Genomic DNA, 23,789 nt, shown 5'->3' on the forward strand with positions numbered 1-23,789 from the left:
TTACCACTTCGCCACTGAAAATCAATTTTCAGATAAAAATCGCTGAATCCCGATACCACACTCGATCAAAGATGCTGGCAGGACACGTGCCAAAGCTTGTTAACAAGCAGTTCAATTCTCCCATCAACCTGTACTCGCCACAGGCCGTTCAGGAGACATTGGAGAGGCAGACAAAAATATTGGCGAATGGTGCTGTCGGGTGAGTAAGACACCCGAAAGAATTTAATACATCCAACTGGTGAATTCTGCAGGAGCATCTGCTGACTTCTGTTGAATTTTTTATCAACTTCTGGTCGATCTCTCGAACTTTGATAGTAATGATTCAATGGAGAAGGTCACATCGAAAATAAAAAATGAGCTGAAACATTTGGAAAGTTCAATAGAAATTTAATAGAATTTTCTGCTGAATTGGCAACGTTTTTCTGTAACACTTTTTCATCTGTCTAGGCAATCAATTATTTATGAATATCTCGAGCCCTCGGTTGTCTAAAATATTTAACCGATGGACTGATGCCAGAATATCCGAAGGACCGCGCAAATTTGCGTCAATGTTGGGAAATTGTTGTATCTTATTAATTTGCTACTTGAGAAAATACAAAACGCTGATCACAACAGATAGATTGTTACATCTGTTGGCAGTTAAGTGTTGAGAACCACCTTGCGTCAATGATTGGTTCAGGGGGAATAATGGATCAACAGGATGAATCAGACACATTTATTTTCAGATTAACGAATCACTCCCAAGAGCAGAAATAAATTTTGTCGGAGGTGCTCTCGCGAATTTTGAGCTTGTGAATTGCGTAAAAGTCACCGTACCGCTGTACTTGACTCTGTTTTTCGAATATCATAGCCGAGGCATTGATTCGCGATCGACTGATCAGTTCGGTACCCCGGGAAGAGCAGCTGCGCTGTCAATAAATCAATTAATCATGAGGTTTAATAATTTAGTGATTTTATTTATTCTGGGGAGACGCAGGTTGAATGGGCCTTTCCAATCTGTGATAGCTCGCAATTGACAGAGTGAAATCGGTTTTTTTCATTTTCAAAAGTTTTTTTTCGCACGATTCAATGAGATTTTATTGTTTCGAATCGTATCGTTGGGAAAGAGATATCGAAGGCTGAGGAAGGTCCATTACTCCTCGTCAAGCGGAGGAGATTTTACTGATTTAATTTCTGGGGTTTTAGGATTGACTTTAATCAGCTGGCGAAACCAGCGAATCTGCAGAATAGTGCGGTACTCAAGATGCTGGAGGAGGAGGAAGCGAGGAAACGCAGTGGTGGACAGCCTGGTGAGTTTTTGTTGCTTGGAAATCAGTAGTGAAGTGGTAAAATGAGATGAGACACTTTTGACCGTTCCCCAGGGTTTGATGGATATCTCGGAATCTGGGGGGAATAGCAAAATTTTCGTTAGAACCATTTTTATGGAGTAAATTAAGTGCTACAAGAAATGTTACCACATAAATTTCGCTATGTCCCTTAGATTCGGTGATATTGTTGAAAAACTCGGGGGTAGGTCAATTTTTCTTATTTTATCACTTCGCTACTGAAATGTTTTTTGGATTTTTTTGGGGAAAATAGGGATATAGGGAGGCGATCTCGACATTTTCATTATTTATAATTACTAATTAAGATCTTCTATAGGTGTTTGCTCTGTTTGGGATAATAGTGCTACAATAGTGCGTATTAGCGTTATATTATTACTGGCCAGTATGATTCACCTAGTTTCTAGGTGGCACGTCGTTAAGGTTGTAGGGTAAATTTATTGCAACGAGGTACCAGAATAAAATTAATTGTCAGCCCCAGAAACCTAACTAATTGGTATGACATCATACATGAAGAGCATCTAAGTCGAAATGCTCGGCAATCAGCATGCCAATCTCATTGAATTTGTCAATTAAATTCCTTGTGAAGCAACTTTTTAGTCGCACTTCGCAAAAAAGATCATTCGTGACTCATGAAAAAAATAGTTCCTGGTATACGATTGTTTTTCCCAAAAATGAATAACATGGAATAGCCCAGACGGATTGACTCGTGAAGCATCAAGATTTTTTACTTGAAGTAGTACGTTCGCAACTCAAATTTGCAAGATTCAAATTTGGACAAAAGCTAAACGAGTGACCGATGATAACAAAAACCTTCTGGTCAAGCTAGCGTGGATTTTAAATCTAAAAAAATCCCAAAAAATTCGACAAAAATACAAAACTTATTTTTAAAATCTGAAAATTATCCTCACCGTGACTTTTTAAATATAAATAATTAAGTTGTTGAGGGTCATGAAATGGAGTGTTGTGTGAGGGGGGTAACGTTGCGCAGGTTGAGCGTTAGCTGACGGTCTTTAAAATCGCGCATTTCGAATTTACGACAGCACCGATGACAACCGAGTAGTCAAACGAGAAACTATTGGTGAGACAATAATTATGTTAATAATTCTGTGAATTTATCATTAATTCCCATGCAAGTTGGACTTCTTATACTACATTGCTAGAGACGATTAATCATTTTTTTTTCATTAAAAAATTATTTTTTATTGCTACACTTACTTACTCATACATTTACAATTCAAATCATTCATTCACTCACAAGAACCAACAACCTTTCTGTCCTAAATGTAATTTCAGTAATTCTTCCTAATTTTTTTGAATTCTCGGCCGCAATTTAATTAACAAATTCGAAGACTAAAAATGATTGATTCTATCGGCGTCTCCTTCCTCCCCTCCTCTATTTCCCTATCCAGATGTCAGATGATAAATTCTAATTTTCATAAAACAACAAATTCCCCAAAATAGCCAACTTTTAATTAAAAAAAAATTAATTTTTCTCATTACGACCAGTAATCGGAACTGCAAGTTTAGACAACTCTAGTTGTCATAATGACCCTGGCCTATCTCCAGAGGAGATGATGGACATTCGCTAGGAAATTATATCCATTAAAGAATTCCCACCTGACTGACGACTATTTCAACTAAAATTCCCCTCGCAAAACTCAATGTTTCTGCGAGTGCACGTTTTACCTTCAATTATGCCCACTCATATTTTTTTTCTGAAATATTATATTCGTCTTTGCTTTCATAATACTCGGATTTCACCTTTTATTAGTATAATAGATGAATATGCACTCCCTACTACCCGTGAAATCCTGGCATCGTATTAAAACCTTGAGTGTATATAAGTCTCTAAAAACGTTAGCCGGGTCGTTACCGCGATTATCGCGAGTATGTGGTCACCAGTCGGTCTTTCCGTTTGTCGGTGAGCTCTAGTTATTCCGATATTCTTCCTAGTGTCTCATCAATTAAAACCGAGGCCCAAATAATCTGGGTAAGGTGTGCTTATTCGGACAGAAAAATCGCTAAAGCCCTCGAATATTCTGATTCAGTGATCAATGGGCTCGTGAAATACAGATTAATCATTAATCGAGCTATTGATTAATGACTTGTTCAGTTTTTGGCAGCGACTTGACACTGTGATTATACCGAATTTTCGTAGTTTTCACGGCTGAAATGATCATCTGACGCGGTTTCCTCCCACCAGTTATTCCATTTGAAATAAAAATTATCGTGTTTTGAAAATTGTGGATTCTTCGGCTCTTGCTAAATATAACGAGGGCCGTGGCACTATTAATACGTAGCATCGATACCACAAAAATACGTTGTTCACTTACTCCTGCGAATTTTAGGATTTTTTTTTAGTTTTTTGGGATTCGGAGAAGTGCCTGGTGTTGATTGCTTGTTCAGTGCGTGGGACACGCGAACGTGAATATTTTAGAAAAACGTACTATATCTTGTTGAAGAATAATTCTGGAGTATTTCTGGTGGAAATTCGAATTGTTTTTGAGCGATTCTGTTGATGAGGTCTACACCGGTGGTGCATGCTGTTAGATTGAAAATGTGCACGTAGACGATTTTATAGAGGAAGTCTAGGTGTTCCAGGAGACTGTTTTCATCAACATTTCTCGACACGAATTTTCTAGATTTTTTATTGCCTCTCGATGTGAAAAATTGAACATTAAACTTGGGAATCCCAATAGACGTTCTATATAATTTTCTATAAAAAATATTCTATTGTCGAGTCTCCAATTTTCTTTATGATTTGATATTAAAAAATAAAACCGAAATATTAGACTTCTGAGACAACTGAGGAAATTAAACTTTAAAATTAGAATAGTCAAATTATTAGATAAAATTAAAATTCAATTACAACTTACAAGTTAGGAATTTATCTTTCTTTCTCAACATTTCTCCTTTATCACTGATTTCTGCGTTGAAATACAAATGCTTATTTGGCCCATGTGCAGATGCGAGTAGTGATTATCGTAAACTTCAGAGTTGGCTCTTGTTCATCGTCACCAGGAAGACAAAATATTTTCTATAACGATGCTCAACCCAGCCAAGTGAAAAACCTTTCCAATGTAACCCAGGGCTTTCCATTCATTCTAGATGAATATCGAGAATTTTCCGCACGTATTGCATCAGGTGGTGAAATTCCGAGGCACAGGGCTGTAATCAATAAAATACAGGGAGACTTGAGTCGCTCATTTTGATGAATTTATGTTAAAATGGATCAATTAGTTGATAAGGGGATGTAAAGACGATTAAATTAATGATTTGAAATCAATGGAAAGTGATTTTCATTAAAGGTTTGAAACGAGTAACTTGGCCACCCCCAGCCGGTGACGACGACATCGACTTCATCGAGCAATCACCAGTCCAAGCAAAGGTAGTACCTCAAAATCCTGGAGTTCCCCTAAATGTCAATAAACATTTACGCATGACAGCTTGTGTAACCGTGTGGACTCTCGAGTTCGCGGTTGACTACTCACGTTTATCGCGGTTGGATTATTGCACCAGGAAATCTACCTCTGAAACACGATCCTTCGCATGTTGAACCAATCCAAAGGATAGGGAAGTTCTATTGGATTTCTATTGAATATTCTCCTACTAGTTTCTGCTGATTCCCTTGAGATATTCTGCGTCTCTTTTAAAAAGGAAATTTAATAAAAAATATTCGGTTGAAAGAAGGGAATTCTATTGATCTTCAAATCAATATTTTCTATTCCCCTTTTTTCGCGAAAAAAATTCCCCAGTGAATAAAAAATCGTTGAGGTTTACAACAGAATCAGTGGAAATATAATAGAATTTTCAATAGACGATCTACAGAATTCGATATCATTTCCTGTCGAACTCGTTTTACTTTTCCGTACAATTTATATTCCACCTGTGAGGAGGAACTGACAAAAATGTTTCTTGCGAAGACTCGGGGAGTTGGTGAGTACGCATCATACGAGACGAGTCCCTCATCAGGTCCATCGCCTCAACCCCATACGTCTCTGCCCCGTGCATCACCACAACTGTCCACTCCCTTAAGCCCTGGGGGAACATTACGAACACCTCAGGGTTATCAACATCAAATTGCACCGAAACCCTGGGCACCTGTCACACCACCCGCAACCTCTCCATTGCCAGCGCATGAAATATCCTGGGGATCACCTCAAACACATCAACCGGTATTCAAGGTAAGTCGCACGTATGACTTTATGGAGGTTTTTAAGTGAACTTTCCATCAGCTTTTGGGCGATTCCATTAAACTTCAATGGATATTTTCACAGGACAATTAAATCCTGGAAATACATTCTACAGAATTTTAGGAAACCTTTTAATAAAAAATGCGAACCAAGTTGCAAAGTTCTTTAACAGAATCGATACAACACTAACAGAATTTCCAATCCAAAAACACGTTTTCACGATTTTCTGGAGTATTTTAATGGCAACAATATTGGTTTTAACCCCGAGGCTTTTAAGATATTGAAGTTTGGAGGTGTTCGGTTTAGGGAGATGATTTACCAGTAGTCAACTAAAAACTCGTATTCACAGGTTAAATAAAATACGGCAGTTAATGAAAATTTTTGACATTTTTTAAATAGAAATCGGACTCGATCGAGGGAGCTCCTAGACATCAATCATCCCAGCCTGTTTCTCAACCACCACCATCTGTGATTACTTTGAGGCCTGAACCACCAATTTCTCAGGTACAAACATTTTTTTTGTATTGTCTCGTGCCCGAAATTATTATGGTATCAATTTTTCAACCATTTGTTTCTTGACAGAAAAAAAAACATATTCTTCTCAACAAATTTTCTATAAATTTCTATCGGACTATTATTAGTTGATTCTGTCATTCTGTTAGTTTATCATTCAATTGAAATATTTAACAGGAAATATTCATAATCAAAAAAGTTTATCAAACCCGATTGCTCAATGAAACAGATTTTACTGAGAACTTTTCTACATCAAAAAATACTCGGCTGAATAATGCAACCCACCGGCAATGAATCTCGCATTAATAATAATCATTGGCTGTTGATCAAAGCCAAAACACATAGCAACAATCCTTGAAGCTTGACAGATTGGCTGCATTACCTGGAGACCAGTCTATTTTCACCCAAAAATTACGAGTTGATCCGCGAAAATTTTTCAAAACCGGGCAATATCCCAAAACACCCGTCCCAATGTCATAATTTACAGTTTAATATTTATAAATAAATGTAAAACATTGATGTCCACCAGCAACCAGCGCCAGTTTACCAAGCTCAACCAGCAGCAACAATGGCACCAGTGAGTGGCAATATGAGAGGGGACATGAAGTGGCCACCGGCATCAGTGAAAGCACAGACAGAGGCGGAGAATCAAGCGAGAATGGAATTGGCCAAAGGACCAATATTCAGACCACGTCGGGTTAACAAAGATTACAGTGGCTTTTTCGCTCAACACGCCCTCAACAGCACCTATCCTGGATACAGAGCACCACCTGGAACGCAATATTTCACGCCATCTTATCAACATTAATGAATAATTCTAAAAAAATCACGCGAAATTGACGATTTATTTTCGTTCTTAAGAGTGAATAATCCACCTCGAGAAGGAAAAAAAATCGTCAAAATTGCATTCGTTCGAGAGACATTTGGAGATTGAAGAGGAATGGCCTGAACACCGGGGAATATTCATAAATGTCCGCCAATGACTGAAGAGAAATATTCGATGACTGTGGGGGTATCATCCTCAGCTGTTTCCAGTCATCGAGTTCAACTGATCATTTCTCCTCCCAAGACAATTCGTGTGGTGAACTGTTACCTAGAGACTGACTTTTCTCCCTCAAATTATTGGCTTTTCATTAGAGAAAAAATATTCAAATATCAGTCACTAACGCTTGTTTGCTATCGGTAATCATTGGAATGATACTGTTCAGCGGCTGAAATTATATCGGAAATTTATTTCTAGCGTTACATGAGGCGCTTGAAAATCAGCTGAGAGATATGGAATTGTTAAGAGAACGAACGACGAGACAAATCGAATACTGTGAGCGCACGACTTACCTGTTAAATGCTTTATTGTACAAAATGTTTAACGATCAGAAGATGAAAATCTTGGTGTATTTTTTTTTATAATTATTCAACGATATTTCGTCGAGCATGATGTACTTACTAACATTAGTGGTGATGATGGAGATTATGCATTGATGTAGATGATGAAATAAATTATTGCAATCGTTGAAGTTTTTTTTTTTGAGCCATTGCTCTATTTTGTGGCAAAAAGAAGTTCAACTCAACTTTCTCGAGCAATTAATTCATCGCATGTCCCTTGAGTTAACTGAAAATTCATTATAAAATGAATAAATAAATGGATGAACGTGAGGTGGGTCATGTGGTTCCAACGAAATAATGTCAAACGATTTTCAAATCCATTCTATTATATCTGAACAGTATAATTAATGTTAGGCCAGCCTAACAAAAATTATATACATGCTGGTTAGTGGTAATAAAAAATTATCTCGATTTTGACATACGTCTCCAAGCGGTATCTCCCATCTGGCGATCGATTCGTAAGAAAATATCTTGGGAATGACGAGGAGACATCATCAGACCAGTGAGAATCCTTGGGTTTGTTGAATGGCTTGAAGTAGTTTGTACCTGAGTCTTTCCCTCGTTTGGTATCGCGGCAAGTCCAGAAGGTTGAAGCACGTGTGGGCAACTGGTAAATACTTGTCATCAGTCATTGGTTGGATAGTAATCTGCAAGAAGAAAAATAAGATAGTAAAATCGTATTATGACTGGTAATTAAAAATCTACAATCGTGATTAATCAACTAATTTCTGCACCTACGCCAGAATGGAAAATAATGTCATAACCACAGGAAGAAAAATAAAGGAGTCTTTCCCACGTTCTTATGAACCTCGCCGTCACCTCGACTTTATCTTACTTCTCTAAATTAAAAATACTGTTAGTAATCTCTGTCACACGATACCTTAATAGCTTTCATCCCCTGAATAGGTATCCTATCACTCCCTGTGAGGAACAATAAGAACTTCTTCTTCTCCTCAAGTGGAAGTTCATGAAAAATCTCCCAGAACATGACGATCGTTGGATCGTCCTTGGAGTAGCCTTCCTTATACGAAGCATTCGCCTCCAACTCCTTCCAGTCATAATTTTCATTTCCAACGACAACGGCCATCAGTTCATGACTGTAAAACAGCTTCAGCACATGTCCCCCACACACCTTATGGAATCCCTTGTAAAACGCCGCAAACTGTGATTCCACAGATTTATTAAAAATATAATCCACATAAAGATCAACAAATTCTTTCTTATTCTCCAAAGTCACTGGAGTCTTGCTTCCACCAGGCACAAGCTCATAAACTCTCTGTTCCCCAAAAAACTCACGTGTCACCTCAAAATTCAGACAAAACACATCCTCAAGATCCGCATTCTCATAATCCAAGACACTTTGCAAGCTCCTTGCGAGGACTGGCGAGAGGTCTTTGAGGTCAGCCAGAGTCACTTTCTCCTCGAGTAATTTCTTGTAAAGGGCCAGTGGAAAGGGCAGATTAATAATGATAAAATTGTAGATAACGAGGCCACAGAGAATGCCAATTAAGAAGTACATCTGTTCGCCTTCGAATGAGTCTTCACGGAACCAGATGGTTCTGGTCTCCTCATACTGCTTAAACATTCCATACTTGGGATCCAGTATCTCCTTGAGCAGAAGCATGAAGAATTCCTTCTTGACGCCACCGGCGTCCTCAGCTTCTTCTCCAAAGAACTTGACCTTCAGAGGTTTTTTTAGATCACTCGACTCTTGAGCTGACAGTTCCCTCAGTGTATCCGCAACGAGATTCTCCCTGGAGACATTGAGCATGAGAAATTGCTGGATTGTAACGGTATGATTATTAATAAAGATGTTCCTAATGGCCCTGTGGGCGGCTTCGTTCATCGCTGAGTACTTCTGTATCTCCTGATCAGTCTCCAAGAGAATGGTTTTGGCTTGAGCGTCGAACAAGAAAGGATAATGGCAGAAAGAAATACCACTTGCGAAGGGATCAAGACTTGTGGAAAATTTAACATAGTCCATTGAAATGGCGATTAAATCTGAAAGTTCAGGCATATAGAACATGTCATAAGGAACGCGCAATCCTTCGCTCTGCGTCTTATTCAACTCATTAATGAACTGAAGAATATCCAGACAACATTTCAACGCCCGATCTTTGCAAATAGAACTGTTGTCAGCTTCTCTGGCATCCTTAATCATGGAAAGAATCACTGCCTTGTACGATCTAATCAGCCTATGAAAGACCTGAACAGGGGCCTTCGTCCACCATATTCCAACGACCTTCCGGGCCTCGGCCTTCAGTGACAGCAGGGCCTTAGCAAAAGGCACCTGTAGACTACTCCCATTATTCACCTCCATGAACCCATGGTACAGGGGAAGGACAACGTAAATCCTGAGTGTCTCCACGTCTGGTGGAGAGGCAACCAACGAAGGAATGAGTCCTTCAACAATCGACGTGAAGATCAACTCCTGAATAGTCACGTTTTCTATGTCTGTTATCAACCCGAACATTCTTGATGCCTTTTCAACGTCAACACCCGAGTGCTTGCTCGAGCATCCATAATGCACATCGTCATCGAGGAGAAACGAGGCATTGATGCAGGCTTGACTCCTGAAAACAGTCTCCAAATAAGTCATCAAGTCGTGATCCAGAATCTCTCCCGCAGCTACTCTCTGACAGTCCCGGAGGTGGTCCTCAGTGACCATCAGGATCTGCGAGAAACCGTCGTAATATCTGCAATCATCTGGCTTCACGTTCTCCTCCCTTTTGTTGACTGTCGCGAAACAGTGATCACCCCCCGAGTAAATGTGTCTTACGACGCAGTCAACGCTGTATTCACTCTTGGGACCGTCAATGGTATAGATGGAGGTGCCGTTGGGGGAAACCCAAGGACCGAGAACTACCTGCGGAACGGGAACACTGCAGGTCCCCTTAATTCCTAATTGTCCCGCGCCCCCGAGACCCCAGGCATATACGCGACCCCTGGAGGGTACCAGCGCCAGCATATGGCGTCTACCACACGTTATCTGGGTGACAACACTCCCCATTAGCTCCATTATCTTCCGAGGGAGAACTTCGTTGCTGTTCGTTCCATGTCCCAACTGTCCATACATACCGGCGCCACAGGTGAAGACTCCACCGTCGATAGTGAGAAATGCTGTGAAGTTCTCTCCGCAGGAAATGTACCTCACCTTTGTTGATCTCAGAGTTCGCAGCTGGTGGGGATAGTGTACGTTTCCAGGGACGGGAATACCCAGTTGGCCGAAGGTATTCCTCCCCCAGGCGTAGATTGCCCCGGACTTGGAGACGATGAGGGAGTGATAACCACCGCACGCTACGAAGGCTATGGGAATCCCTGCCAAAGAAGTGATGAGCTTCGGTTTTAATTCAGTCTTGATGTCAGTGCCGAGACCCAGTTGACCCTCTACGTTGCTGCCCCAGGCGTAGAGTTCTCCGTTGTTGGTCAACGCCAGGGCGTGCTTCAGGCCACAAGCCACCTGGACGATGAAATTAGCACCGAGGCTCTTCACCATCCGGGGTGTTTCCTCGATAGGAACGTGGGAGTTTAAGCCCAGTTGTCCGTCTGAATTGCTGCCCCAACAGAATAACTGGCCCCATTCGTTGATTGCGAGGCTGTGACTGCCCCCACAGGAGACTCTCTTGAAGACGAAGGCGTCGAGTGAGGGGATTTCCTGGAATCTTTTGCGGGACTTCAGACGCCCCAGCTGACCATAGTCGTTGTTGCCACAGGAATAGAGGTGACCTTCGGTCGTTATGAGAATTGTGTAGTTCTCACCGCAGGAGATTTGCATTACTTGAGTGGCTTTATCGAAGTCTACCTCACGGGGAATGAGGATATTCTCGTCCTCAATGCCCCCCAGGCCGAGCTCGCCGTGAGCGGTACTGCCCCAGCAGAACATGTCCGGGTCCTGATTGGGATGGGGATCGGATTGTGGAGTTACGAGGGTCACGGTAGGGTCTATGTCCAGTCTACGCTTCTTCGAGTTGCCTGCCTGCAAGAGAAGATTTATTTCCGTTAGGATTATTGGAATGGGATTGTATGAGTCCTGACATTAAAGAAGTCCTGCTTTTCGTGAATATCTCTGTAATTTTTTTAAATTTTTTTGTGACTCTCCTTTTGTAAAAAAAAATATATTCACGAGGATTTCACTATCTCCCTTTGATCCTCGGATATTTCTCAAAAATCCAATCTGTAGTGCAATGAACTCGTTTCGACTGATCACTATACACATCTAGAATCTTCGTTTTGTTCCTCTTTTAGATTAATGAATGTGAAAAATAGCAGAGGAATACAAAATTACCATTTCAAATTCCAAGTCCGTATTATCCCATCGTCACCCAACGGTATTATCCCAGGGAATTTTAGTGCAAATAAATGAAGCAACGACCGTTCGGTCAAGGCATCTCCACACTGCTTACTCTTTTCGGTGCTACAAATCAACTCCTCTACACCCTAATAAGCAAGTACGTTCAAATAGCGGGAGTGCTTGTCCTCAGGTCAATTGTGATGACTTACTAGGTGAATTTAAATTCACGAACAAAGGGATGCACAATCACAAAGCTGTTGTTAATGAATTTCTCGATATGATAGTGTCACTCGTCATGTTGTTTGAACACCCCTAATTTATAATGACTACCGATATCGCCAAATAAATCGATAATTTATGTCCGTAAATTTAGGTAAATTTAATTTGTTATTCTTCTCACGTCTAGTCCAGTGCTACGATCATGCTTGTCACGACTCAACTAGTATTGAGTTAGGTTATATTGACGTCACGGCCACTGTTTTCGTGAGTCTAGCAGTCTCCCAAGCGATTCCATAAACCCAATGGTGATGATTTTCTGTACTCCACGAGTAAGAATTTCAATCATCATATTTTTTCTGGTTTCAGCTACCATTCAATCTCAATTTATTCATGACTGATCGAGCTGGGAATATGCAGAGTTTAATAGCCAATGGTTAATTAGTCATCAATCCCTGTGGTACTCACTTTATCCTAACTATTTTTCAATAATAAAATCGCCTTTGAGGGAAGCCATTGCTTGTCAAAACTGACAACTGAAATTCAATATTCTCGAAAGTATATGGACAGCTATAAATAGATAATGGTGTTTACGGAAATTTTGAAGTAAAAAACCGAATGACACGACAGATGTCCTACTTGATTGGTGGAGGAATTGGTGGGGTGGGATGGAAAAATCTACAGCAGATTGAATTTTTTGGAGATTGTGGATACGAGAAAAAAATCTTGTCAAGACGTTTTTCGTGAAGAACAATTAGAGCTGCAAAGAAAGTCCTTATGAAACTGAACTGATGATATGTTAAGTTACTAAGGAATGTAATTTAGTATAAATGAAAGATAAATCACTTGACTTTTCACCATGATTTTATTAAAAGACTCGTAAATACTATTTCGTACATCATTCAGGAATAAAAAAACTAATTGTTAAAAATAATTCTATCACGTTAGAACAAAATTCGTTGTTGTAGGAATGTTTCGTAATTAAAACCACAAGTACACACAATTTCCTCTCACTCTCTTCCGGTACATCAATACAAAAAGGTAATACACGTATGAAAAATGCCATAGAAAAGCTCAATGAATTGGTTAGATAATTTTCCTGGATATCTCTAAAAATGTTATGCAATATCATTAAAAGTCCAAGGAATCTTCGTGGAAATTCGGTTGGCCTTTGCCCTCATTCTACAAGAAGAATCGAGGGGAACATTTGAATAGATTTACATTTTCTATATCAATATGGTCTGGAAATTTGATCCTTTGAAAAATTTAAATCCAGCAGCTTTTTCTTAATATTCAGAGAATTTAATCTGCTTTTGAGAGAATCCCTAAAGGACTCCTAACGATTTTATTCACGCGTGTGCTTAAAAATACAATATTTCTGTGTAAAAATACATATAAAAAATTTTATCACCAGTGTTTCAAGAGTCGATTGCACGAAGTAGTAAGATATTTCCCCCAGGGCATGAAACACCACATAATTTTCATGGGAAAATTTTCGCAGAATTGCCCTCAAGTAATACTATCTCACTTTCAGATAAGTGTGGAAATACACGTAGTATTGCACGCGAGGAACCATCAAGAGCATAATTTGTGCAATAGATAAAATTAATGAATAGAATTTTCTATAAAAATAGGCATTTAATAACTGCTTCGAAAAAATACTTCGGATCTGGTACTACAATTAGAAATAATCTAACTATTATTATACATAAAATTATCATTCTCTCCCGGACATTCATGATCTCACATCAATTGACAGATGACACATATGAATCTTGTTGAAAATTCTAGTGGATTTTTTATTGAATTTCCTACTAGTTTTACTGTTAAGTCGATTCAAAAATGAAGAAATTTTCCATTCATTATTCACCCTGATTAAAAATCCGCACTTTGCGTGTTTTTTTCAATAGAATCAGTCAATGAAAAATATTGTACAGAAAAAAATCTGTAGTGGAAAATTCTTGTAGAAACAGCCCTATTAGAAAATATCAATATAAAACCCGACTATTTTATATGAAGAATGAGAAATTTTTCAATGGAATGGATCAGAACGAAATTGAATTTTCACCGCACTCAGCAAAAAAATTATTTATGCCAATTCTCTAAGCCAGTTATTCCCAGGTTCTTCACATCCGCCGAAAATATTATAATTATGTTGAATTATGGAATGATTACGCTACATAACGCTACATAAGTCCTTGAATAAATTTACTCTTTAACGTTACAAATGCTTGATAAAAAAATTGTATCACAAATTCCTTGTTATGACAGAGTTTTGAGTCATTCGTTACGAATAACACACGTGTACTAAGTTAATTCAATTGACTTGACAATCTGGGAATTCCTCTCCTAGAGAAATATGCTCTTACAAAAAATTCTCCCCCAAAGGAAATAATTTTTTGGCAAAAGTAATTATTGTCTCAAAAAATTCTACCGATTCATGGGAGCCAGCTCATGCTGTCCATTTGTACTCATATTTTTAGCTCCAATTTGAGCGAACGTTGACTGTCTCCACCTTCCATTCTCCCCATTCAAGTTCTGATCCTCGCAAACGCACAAAAACAATGTGTCAATGACCATCTCGAACAGAGAAATGACGCAGTGAGCGATAAAAAAGGAAAACAAACAGACCACAAAAATGGGAACAGCGTAGAAATGGAGTTTTGGATCTTGTCGCATAAAGAGCAGAGCAATACTTCCAGTGGTGGCTGTCACGAAACATTTCCCGAGAAAGAGAATGAAGTCGCCGATGCCGTTGACAACAGCTAGCTGCAGAGCATTGCTGGACAGTGTGGAGAAGGCGATTTTCGTCGATTTGCAAAAATTTGTGCCCTCGATGGCGATGACTGTGTAGGCGTTGTGGTTCAGGAAGCGGATGAAGTTTTCCAGGCAGTAGAAGCAGCAGATGCAGGACTTGAGGCCACATTGGGCGCAGGGGGAGGTGTCCTTGGAGAGCTCGAGTTTCTTGTGGATATAGGTGAGAATCAGCCGGGGGAGCTTGAAGATCGTGATGAGAAGAGAGCCGCAGGCAACTGAACCCAGATGGTAACTCACTAGTTTGCCGATGGACGAACAGACTGGGGAGGTATTCGCCCCTTTACCTCTGAAATACCACTGAGCAACAGCACCCGCGATCACCAGCTCCTGACAAGCGGTTATAAATTCTGATATCCAAATAAAGCCGATTATGTACACCCACCACATATACTTCACCCACGTTGCATCGACATATTCCACGAGAGTAAGTTTTTTGAATCGAGTAATCGGTAAATCCAGTCTTTCCTGATTCATCAATGCCTCCTTGTCAATTGTGGGATTCAACAGTTGAATATTTCCCGACGAATTCAACATCTGAACAGATCTCTCTCCAGGATAGTTGGCTGTCGCAAGATTGAGGACAATTGTAATCCAAAATGCGTAGAATATAAGAAGAACGATAAATGTCAGGAGCGGCTGTAAGAATAATCCGGGCAGCTCAGCCATGCACTTTGCACTTTCTCGGAATAATTCAGTCATGAATGCTATCCTTTTCCGCAGAAAGATCACGATGAACAGGAGGATGACAGTTATTACTGTGGCGATGATTGCAAAAACGAGAAATGCCCTTTCGTTCCTCACAGATTCCTCCAGCAGTTGGTCAGGATCGGTTTCGTCCAGGGTATACTTTATTCCTGTGTATGTCCACCAGAGCAGAACAGTTCCCGCAATACAGGAAACACTGACGAGAATCATCACAATCCAGGTGACAATGCTAGCCAGTAGATGGAAGATGGCAATCATGAACAGAGACAGCACAAATGCTAAGAAGGAAAGAGCCAGTATTTCCCTCCATGTCTTGTACAGATCACCCAGGATCTGTTCGAATATGTCCCACGAGTTGAGTAGACTGTAGAGATTGTACACAAGATTTTTTGGAATATCTTTAACTGCCCTCGGTACACAACGGTTCAGGATTGGTGTGCTGTCGTGGACGGGCAATCTTGGACAGTACCCCGTCTTGTTCTGAGTACCAGTATCGGAACAGGCGGTGAAACCCACCTCCGGACGATCGTGACAGAGCTGAGAGCCGGTGGATTTGTAGAATTGACACACATCACTCATGTAATTCATCTTACGGTCTGGACATTTTCGCACGCAGATCTTCAGTGATTGTTTTATGTCTCTCACGTCCAGGAAGAATAGATACCTGAAGGACAGATCATAATTGCTAACTACAACGACTTTATGGATTTTTCACTTGCAGAATTGTTAGATTGTTGTATTGTTATATCCTTTAGTACAGCAAATCCCTAAATACAATGATTTGTCCATAACAATCGACTTTTATGAATTTCTGTGAAAACAATGAAAAATAACAAATCTACTTCAAAATAAATGCTCACTCACGGTTTGTCACTGGTGTCTTGTCCGGACAACTCCATATCCCCAAACTTGGGATTATTCTTTGTCCCACAGGTGTTTCCGAAGCTATCATACCCATTGATGAGCCTCAGTGGATTCCCATAAACGAGTGCAAAAGCCGCTATCATAATCTAAACCCAAACTGTAATTTACAAAACTGCTCTGCTACTCTCCATTTGTTTACTCACCATGAGAAACCAGAATACGATAAACAGAGACAGCCAGAGTATATCTGTACACCTCCGTATCCTGACGGTGTCCTGCCGCTGATCGTCATCCTCCTCTGCGTCATAGCACAGCATCCTCTTTCCTAAAATTCCCCTCACTATCAGCTAAAAACCCTCTTATTTACACTTTATCAGTTTACGAGGGATGATGCCCATCAAGGTATATTATTCCCCTATTACTACACCTGTTTTGTTCCTGCCTAGTGAAAACAACTACTGGTATAGGGTCCCTAGACACCCTCCTTAATTCTTACGAATTCTAACCTCAATAAAATTGCTATCTCGTCTTGTTTGCAAGTAACACTGGTCAATTACCTTCCCAATTATTCTTTGTTTGCACTTGTCACAGTTTTCTAACGATAAAATCCAATATAGGGTCCCTAGGAACTCCCCATAATTTTCTTCCCGTTCGATCAAATCTGGAAATTTTCGGCATTAAAATTTTCCCGCTGACCTACGTGATATTGCACACGGCCAGAATCCGCTGGGGACCCTAGACTTAGAGAAAATGTCGGTACCTGCGACGATGGACACCTGGCAGCTCGTATGTAACTCGTGAGTGGCAGACAGTGATCAGCTGGCTTCCGATGAAAGGAACATGTTTGTCCTCCAGAGGTCTTCTATCTTGTGAGTAGTTGCGTTTTTTTTTTAATTTGCGTGACCGCATAAACAGTGAAACATGCATGCAAAGATTCGCAACATTATGTATGGGGCAGGGGGGGGACTATTAGAAGTTGCTCTTGACCTTACATCGCAGGAAGAGGGAATTTTAAATGTTCGTTAGTTCAACGATATTCGAACGTTTTTGTTTATTATTACGCAAAAAAACGTTGGGGTATTCGTCAGTGGATGCAGATATATCAACATAACTTCGAAATTTCGATTGTGCAACGGTAATCGTGGTGATGAAGGGAGGGAATGCCTTGGAATCGTTCCAATGGGGGTTGAACCCCTGATCGATACGGGATTGGGTGGAAAGGGGGCGGGAAAAAGCCAGTGTATTCGGGTGTAATTATGTCATTGTTGAATTTTAGAAAGTGACATAATAGGGGTTCGTCGGGAGAACCCGCCGAAGGGGTCGATTTATGTAATTTCGAGTGCTGCTAGAATCAGTCAATGGTTTGGCTCCGGGAGTCCCTAAGGGCGTGAAGGTCACAGAATTCTCTGCGTCGGGATTTTGGAAGGGCGAACATGCTGGGCTTAGGGCTCGGAAGTATTTGGATGCCTCTGGATTTACTCGAACTTAATGTTTCGTCCGTTTCAGCTTCATTAATTTCGCTGTTCTCCTGGTATTTTTGCTCGGGGAGGGGTGCAATAAATAGAGATGCGGTGGCCGTGACACAGAACTACGGAAAGTCACGATTTTGGTGGGAATATTGTGACAGAACAGCTGACAAACCTTGAAATTATTTGCATGAATTTGGAGCGGCGAGGTGGATGAGTTGAGAACAGGAATTTGGTGTTCATTTATCGATTTTTTGGTGATTTAAAATGAACTTTTTTTCTGCTTGTGCTTGAGTGTCTGAAAGCTTTTTTATTCAATCACTTTCACGTATTTATTATTATCAGCAGCTACATATCAAAAACCAGAAATTCTGAGTCTTATCAGTATATCCACCGTATTTATAAAAAAATGGAAAATCAATTATCAACATTCCCATCTCTTCATTCTTTTATTTATTTGTTTCTGTTATCCAGTAAAAAGAGTACCATGACTACTCACCACATAGTCATGTCAACCCAGAAAGCATTTTCTACTACGATGGAACCTGCTGATGTTCAGCAATCTAAGTAATGCCTGTTGTGTGGTTCTGATGACATTCATGTGGTATAAATTAACAATGGTGTTTCGTTTTAACGTCCATCGACAGAAACCAAGTCGATATTGAGTGGAAGCATTACAATTGTGGAATTTTAACTTGTTCTCTTCAATTTATATAAACGAGTATCGAACCTGAGGAGTTTCAGATCCCTTCGTATTCCCCACATTTGATATTTGATAATTTCCTGCACAATTGAATTTCCGAATTGATTGATTCTGTCTGTTCACAAGGAGCTGTTTTAAAACATGAAAACCTTCAAAAAATTTTTTTTTCCCCTCGACACTCCTCACATCCGGTGTTTATCAACGTCGACCATTCCTATCGTCAGGATTCCCTTTATTTATTCTTGAAGATCTCATGTCGTTACCAAAGGGTTAATAGGGTCAACCACGAGACGAGTGGAGCGGTACCTCGTCCCCCAGTGGACCCTGGAAGAACGTTTGACCTTTCGAATACTTTATTCCTCTCTTCCATTTGGCTTTTCATAATTTTTTTGAACGATTGGAAGGGAGGAGGGAGTTGATCAGAAGAACCAAACTCTCTCACCGAGAAAAGAACAGAAAGGAATAATGGCATAAGGTCAGACTGAAGGGATCTATACGTCTGGTTTCCATCATCACCAATCCACATTGTCTGATTGTCCCCTATCTAGGCAAAGCAGTAACAAAGTAGTAAAACAAAACCAGTCACTTTTAACTATTGTCCAATGATTTCAATAATTCTGGTGAATCCTATTTTAACGATTCTATCATTTTGCGTCTGATTTGTCATGTGTTAATTGGTTTATAACCGTGGAAGTCACTTAATAATGGCAACACCGAGCGGAATCGCGATACCCGGAAATTGCAGAGTCGATATCGCCACCTCGGACTGCTACGACCTTCAGTATTGTCTATAATAACCGGTGATGAGCAATCCTTCGTAAATGAACAAATAATTGGTAGTAGATAATCATCACAGACCCAATAATAGCGCTATTTAGGGTACATCCCTACCTCCATTATTTATATATTTTTTAGAATAAATGACCTCGACTTCATTTTCGATTCTCGAGTCATTTTACTTCCACGAAACAATATAAAAAATTTGTCAGGCACTGGTGCATAAATTAAATTTTTTCGGTGTCCCATGAACCTGTTTGAGCCCATGTTAACCGATCTGTGTTGATCTCTCGCATCACACAGATAACACTATCTGAATAACTGGTACAATTACACGTGCGCAATATTTCCTAGAAGTTTTTACTGCGATTCAAGGTCGGCATGAATACATGTCCAAAAATATCTTCCGCTTGAGACATAATTTTATGGTAACATCAGTGTCATAATTTCCCACGGGTGATGTATGGAGGCATTTAAAAAGTAATTAATACATTTCCGTGCTCATCGTACCATCCAATTTAAACATAATATGAGCCTGAAGCATTTGTGAATGAATTAATTGTGTGTATTAATTTTTAGATCACGTCATGGGGTGTGGGCCCGTACCCTCCCAAATACAGCAGCAACTTCTGATGTTCAACAGAGGAACATCCATGAGGTTTCGGGGGATGTGGTGCCTATAAATATGGTGAAGGGCATAGGGCATCTGAGAGATCCACGTCTGAATAAGGTACAGTGTCCAGAATACCTGACCTTCAAAGAAATTCTCACTTGATTAAAAGTTTGAATAATAAAATATATTTTCTCTTCGTTTTAATTTGCGAATGCTGATGTGCTTCATCGCACTGTCAGGGGCTAGCATTCACCCTGAAGGAGCGGATAGCCTTGGGTATTCACGGTCTCCAGCCCCCTCGTTTCAAAACCCAGGATGAACAGCTGGCTCTGTGCAAGGCCTCGGTGATGAAGTACACGGAGGATCTCAATCGTTATCTCTACCTTGTGGAGCTCCAGGTGAAGCTCTGAGCGTCTTAGATCGTTCTAACATCATATTTCAGTTCAAACATTAAGATAAATGACGGTCAAGTCACACGATATTCTGTATTAATCTGACGTAAATAATTCCGACGTATTAGGAGAGGAACGAACGCTTGTTCTTCCGACTCCTGAGTGAGAACATCGAGCAGATGATGCCTATTGTCTACACACCGACTGTTGGCCTTGCCTGTCAAAAATTTGGAGTTATTTATCGACGACCCAGAGGACTTTTCATAACAATTTATGATAAGGGCCATATCTATGAGATTCTGAATAATTGGTTAGTACAAAATTATGCTAGTCTCTTGACAAGGCAATTGTTACCTTCATTTTTTATGACGTTTGCTGTTTTGCATGGGGACCTTCACCCAGAAAATTTATTTTATTACAAGCAAGTGCAAAATCAATCAAACATGACAATAGTTGAGCTCCTTAACGACCTAATTAAGTTCATATAACTGACATAAGGTCTCAAAACATCAAATGCGGCATAAAGTGAAGAAAATTTTTATTGTTAAATACAATTTGTCCAGAAATTTTCATCTCCTAATTAAGCTTTTCCGTTAATCAGGCCAGAGCAAGCAGTTCGCGCCATCTGCGTCACTGATGGAGAGCGGATATTGGGTCTAGGTGATCTTGGTGCTTGCGGAATGGGAATTCCAGTAGGAAAATTAGCTCTGTACACTGCTCTCGCGGGAATTAAGCCTCACCAGTGTCTTCCAATAACGATAGATGTTGGAACGAATAACGAACAGCTTCGCGATGATCCTCATTACATTGGTCTCAACAAACCGAGGAGTAAAGGGGCTGAGTACGATGAGCTCATTGATGAGTTCATGGCTGCTTGTGTGAAGAAGTATGGGCAGAATGTTTTAATTCAGGTAGGATTTTTTATTTTATTATATTAGAACGTTCAGCGATGTTTATCGTTATGTGCCAGCTGAGAATATTTTCATGCTGAATGAACTTTAAGATAACTTTAGGATTATATATTTGTTATAATAATAGTTAGCCGTCCTTGTAGCAGTTCTATACTCCATTCAAGTTCCGTCAGAACTGATAAAAAATTAAAATAGTATATGAGGTGCCCTGGAAATCTATTCCTCATATTAATTATTCATTCCACCAGTTCGAGGACTTCGGCAACCACAACGCTTTCCGTTTCCTCGACAAATATCGTGACAAATATTGTACATTCAATGACGACATCCAGGGAACGGCCGCTGTCGCCGTAGCTGGAATAATGGCATCTCAAAGAGTCACAAAAAGAAAGATGTCTGATAATAAATTCGTCTTCCTGGGCGCTGGTGAGGTACCTAATTCTCTTCTACTTTTCATCGGCTTACCTCACTTCAGTGAATTAATTTTTTTAATCATGAGTCTCCACTGAGAAATGAAACAAAAATTTTTGAATTTAGGCTGCCATTGGAATCGCTGATTTATGTATTAAAGCCATGGAGGCCGATGGTTGCACTGAGCAAGAGGCCAGGGACAAAGTTTGGATGATGGATATCGATGGGTTATTGACGAAAGATCGTAAAGTCGGAAATTTGGATGGTCACAAATTGTGGTATGCTAAGGACCATAGGGAAATTAAAACTCTGTTAGATGTTGTCAAAGAAGTCAAACCGACGTGTCTGATTGGTATGTTTGAGAGTCACTTCTGGTAGGGATGTTTATTCATACAATTGTTTGTTGTTCAGGTGCATCGGCTGCTGCGGGAGCGTTTACTCCTGAGATACTCCAGGAAATGGCGAAGAATAACGAGAGGCCACTTATATTTGCACTCAGTAATCCGACCAGCAAGGCCGAGTGCACTGCCCAGCAGGCTTATGACAATACTCAGGTACGTGAACAATTGGAGAATTGATGGATTAATTGGTCTTGATTGGTTGAAAACAAGTGGATAATTGATTCTTCTTTAATAAATTGGCAATTTGCTGTCGGTTGAGTTTCGACGACGATCTAATTCAAAGGATGCTCTTCATCCTTTCCGATAAATTTCACGTTTTCTTCACACGTGAACGTTGACTAAAAGAATGTAGGACACCCTTAAAGGACGGTAGAGACATATTTACTTTATTTTCCCAGGGAAGATGCATATTCTCATCGGGGTCGCCCTTCGGCGAAGTCAAGTATGACGGGAAAATCTATAAACCCGGCCAAGGGAACAACGCCTACATCTTTCCGGGAATCGCCCTCGGTGTTATTGCCACCGGTGTTCATCACATTACGGAGGATCTCTTTCTGATATCAGCGAAGACCGTTGCAGATCACGTTACTGAGGAGGACTTGGCCAGAGGCAGTCTCTACCCTCCCCTGGGAACTATCAAAGAGTGTTCCATTGAAATCGCCGTCAGGATTGCCGAATATGCCTACGGCCAATGTGAGTAGAAAAAAGTCGTTAATTTTCGTTGATCGTTGATTGTTCTCTTTAGTGTAAGAGAATAATTCTTGTCAGCCATTGCTAATCAGCGAGATTTGTAAAAATATAAAATGATACTCAGGTGGACTAGCTAGTGAATATCCCGAACCCAAAGACAAGAAGAAGTTCATAATGGAGAAGATGTATGATGCCAACTATGACAGCCCACTTCCTAACTTCTATGAATGGCCTGAAGACTATGCAAAACCAAGGGTTCTTCCGGAGGAGGAAAATCTCGAAATTCGCCACAATTTGAAGCATTTGTGAAAAGTTGAGTGATTGAATGAGTGAATTCACAATTCAACGTGTTGATGCTGAGGAAAATGAGTAACTCTACGTCGAAAACTGCCGCAACTAGCCATCTCAAAAATTATCTCTTAATTCTGATTGTATTATTCACAATGACAAATTCAGTATCCGATTCAGTATTTTTTTAGAATTTTGGGGAGATTTTTTATCAGTCGAAAGTTCTCTACAGTCGATTTTTTTTCTATGTTCAAGAATGAAATTTTTTCCATTGACTGGATATTGATTTTTTAATTGAACAATTTATCTAGGAGTGAATTGAATTAGTTAACTGATTGATCGGTCGCTTGGTTCATCGTCCTTCAATCTGTTTAGTCAAATGATGAAGTATTACGTAAGAACGAAGGAAAGTAATAAAATACGGTTGTCAAAGTATTCTTCATGCCATTTTCAGAATTTTATCGTCATCAGTGAAAAATTTATCAGCGTTTGGTGCTTTTGGCGTTCCATTAATTTTCATAGCCTTTTGAACTATTGTACTTAATTGTTGATGTTGTCAACTTTGAGGATAATTGCGGGTTTCATTACGTGTTCCATTCATCGATAAGGAATTTCATATGTCTATTTTACCTCGCGAAATTGTGATCTAAGGAAACTTTGTGAATTCTTATACTACAAATGAGATTCAACAGTTATTTATTCTGTCGCAGCAAATGATTTTTATGTCATTTTTGCTGTCGATTAGTTAAAGTATTGTCGGTTCTGTAATAAAAATGATAAGTCAAACAGTAATGTGGCTTGATGATTTTTCCCCCCTTTCCAACATTTGT

The 23,789-nt window shown here is 39.8% G+C and overlaps 4 protein-coding genes and 1 long non-coding RNA gene across 17 annotated transcripts; 3 read left to right on the forward strand and 2 right to left on the reverse strand.

Moving 5' to 3' along the window:
• The first annotated feature begins 65 nt into the window (after positions 1 to 65).
• Positions 66 to 7,541, forward strand: LOC135165262 (proline-rich protein HaeIII subfamily 1-like). Of its 3 annotated transcripts, none has more exons than XM_064126389.1 (6): positions 66 to 199; positions 1,186 to 1,289; positions 4,634 to 4,713; positions 5,249 to 5,509; positions 5,918 to 6,022; positions 6,561 to 7,541. In XM_064126389.1, exons 1-6 carry the CDS (start codon positions 72 to 74, stop codon positions 6,837 to 6,839), a joined length of 957 nt encoding a protein of 318 aa, XP_063982459.1. In that variant the 5' UTR covers positions 66 to 71; the 3' UTR covers positions 6,840 to 7,541. The 3 variants fall into 3 exon arrangements, with proteins under 3 accessions (XP_063982459.1, XP_063982461.1, XP_063982460.1); XM_064126391.1 differs by lacking the exon at positions 66 to 199 and adding an exon at positions 807 to 934; XM_064126390.1 differs by lacking the exons at positions 66 to 199; positions 1,186 to 1,289 and adding an exon at positions 3,096 to 3,246.
• LOC135165250 (probable E3 ubiquitin-protein ligase HERC4) lies at positions 199 to 12,546 on the reverse strand. Of its 8 annotated transcripts, none has more exons than XR_010299463.1 (5): positions 11,700 to 12,157; positions 8,295 to 11,390; positions 7,837 to 8,061; positions 4,202 to 4,493; positions 199 to 358 (listed from the first exon to the last, which is right to left on the reverse strand). XR_010299463.1 is itself a non-coding variant. In XM_064126359.1 (3 exons), the coding sequence occupies exons 1-3, from the start codon at positions 11,700 to 11,702 to the stop codon at positions 7,909 to 7,911; spliced, it is 3,252 nt and encodes a 1,083-aa protein (XP_063982429.1). In that variant the 5' UTR covers positions 11,703 to 12,157; the 3' UTR covers positions 7,720 to 7,908. The 8 variants fall into 8 exon arrangements, 1 of the variants encoding a protein (XP_063982429.1); XR_010299464.1 differs by lacking the exon at positions 199 to 358 and adding an exon at positions 1,241 to 1,383; XR_010299467.1 differs by lacking the exons at positions 199 to 358; positions 11,700 to 12,157 and adding an exon at positions 12,390 to 12,546 and having other exon boundaries at positions 3,958 to 4,493.
• LOC135165266 (uncharacterized) lies at positions 12,173 to 14,560 on the forward strand. The gene is made up of 2 exons (XR_010299473.1): positions 12,173 to 12,229; positions 12,291 to 14,560. It is a non-coding gene; the product is annotated as an uncharacterized LOC135165266 (long non-coding RNA).
• LOC135165255 (choline transporter-like 1) lies at positions 12,768 to 17,003 on the reverse strand. Of its 2 annotated transcripts, XM_064126377.1 has the most exons (4): positions 16,865 to 17,003; positions 16,511 to 16,632; positions 16,308 to 16,453; positions 12,768 to 16,107 (listed from the first exon to the last, which is right to left on the reverse strand). In XM_064126377.1, exons 2-4 carry the CDS (start codon positions 16,622 to 16,624, stop codon positions 14,352 to 14,354), a joined length of 2,016 nt encoding a protein of 671 aa, XP_063982447.1. In that variant the 5' UTR covers positions 16,625 to 16,632; positions 16,865 to 17,003; the 3' UTR covers positions 12,768 to 14,351. The 2 variants fall into 2 exon arrangements, with proteins under 2 accessions (XP_063982447.1, XP_063982446.1); XM_064126376.1 differs by lacking the exon at positions 16,865 to 17,003 and having other exon boundaries at positions 16,511 to 16,728.
• A 15-nt stretch (positions 17,004 to 17,018) lies between these two features.
• On the forward strand, positions 17,019 to 23,751 carry LOC135165256 (NADP-dependent malic enzyme). 3 transcript variants are annotated; one of them, XM_064126379.1, is made up of 11 exons: positions 17,117 to 17,176; positions 18,248 to 18,340; positions 19,833 to 19,983; positions 20,106 to 20,264; positions 20,387 to 20,568; positions 20,860 to 21,169; positions 21,418 to 21,600; positions 21,707 to 21,932; positions 21,992 to 22,134; positions 22,380 to 22,674; positions 22,796 to 23,751. In XM_064126379.1, the coding sequence occupies exons 1-11, from the start codon at positions 17,148 to 17,150 to the stop codon at positions 22,978 to 22,980; spliced, it is 1,956 nt and encodes a 651-aa protein (XP_063982449.1). In that variant the 5' UTR covers positions 17,117 to 17,147; the 3' UTR covers positions 22,981 to 23,751. The 3 variants fall into 3 exon arrangements, with proteins under 3 accessions (XP_063982450.1, XP_063982449.1, XP_063982451.1); XM_064126380.1 differs by lacking the exon at positions 18,248 to 18,340 and having other exon boundaries at positions 17,019 to 17,176; XM_064126381.1 differs by lacking the exons at positions 17,117 to 17,176; positions 18,248 to 18,340 and adding an exon at positions 18,485 to 19,733.
• Positions 23,752 to 23,789: the final 38 nt, after the last annotated feature.

This window comes from Diachasmimorpha longicaudata, chromosome 8, assembly GCF_034640455.1.
Source record: "Diachasmimorpha longicaudata isolate KC_UGA_2023 chromosome 8, iyDiaLong2, whole genome shotgun sequence".
NCBI classification, from domain to species: domain Eukaryota; kingdom Metazoa; phylum Arthropoda; class Insecta; order Hymenoptera; family Braconidae; genus Diachasmimorpha; species Diachasmimorpha longicaudata.

Excerpts from the sequence above, each read along its gene's own strand:
- LOC135165262 (XM_064126389.1), top strand. The coding sequence starts at position 72 with ATGCTGGCAGGACACGTGCCAAAGCTTGTTAACAAGCAGTTCAATTCT. Across the intron at positions 200-1,185 it reads TTGGCGAATGGTGCTGTCGG|GATTGACTTTAATCAGCTGG; the intron begins GTGAGTAAGACA and ends CTGGGGTTTTAG. Across the intron at positions 6,023-6,560 it reads CTGAACCACCAATTTCTCAG|CAACCAGCGCCAGTTTACCA; the intron begins GTACAAACATTT and ends GATGTCCACCAG.
- LOC135165250 (XM_064126359.1), bottom strand. Across the intron at positions 8,062-8,294 it reads AGGGGATGAAAGCTATTAAG|ATTACTATCCAACCAATGAC; the intron begins GTATCGTGTGAC and ends TTCTTCTTGCAG.
- LOC135165255 (XM_064126377.1), bottom strand. The coding sequence starts at position 16,624 with ATGCTGTGCTATGACGCAGAGGAGGATGACGATCAGCGGCAGGACACC. Across the intron at positions 16,454-16,510 it reads TCGTATTCTGGTTTCTCATG|ATTATGATAGCGGCTTTTGC; the intron begins GTGAGTAAACAA and ends GTTTGGGTTTAG. Across the intron at positions 16,108-16,307 it reads CAAGACACCAGTGACAAACC|GTATCTATTCTTCCTGGACG; the intron begins GTGAGTGAGCAT and ends TCTGTCCTTCAG.
- LOC135165256 (XM_064126379.1), top strand. The coding sequence starts at position 17,148 with ATGTTTGTCCTCCAGAGGTCTTCTATCTT. Across the intron at positions 20,265-20,386 it reads TCTACCTTGTGGAGCTCCAG|GAGAGGAACGAACGCTTGTT; the intron begins GTGAAGCTCTGA and ends CCGACGTATTAG. Across the intron at positions 21,933-21,991 it reads CAAACCGACGTGTCTGATTG|GTGCATCGGCTGCTGCGGGA; the intron begins GTATGTTTGAGA and ends TTTGTTGTTCAG.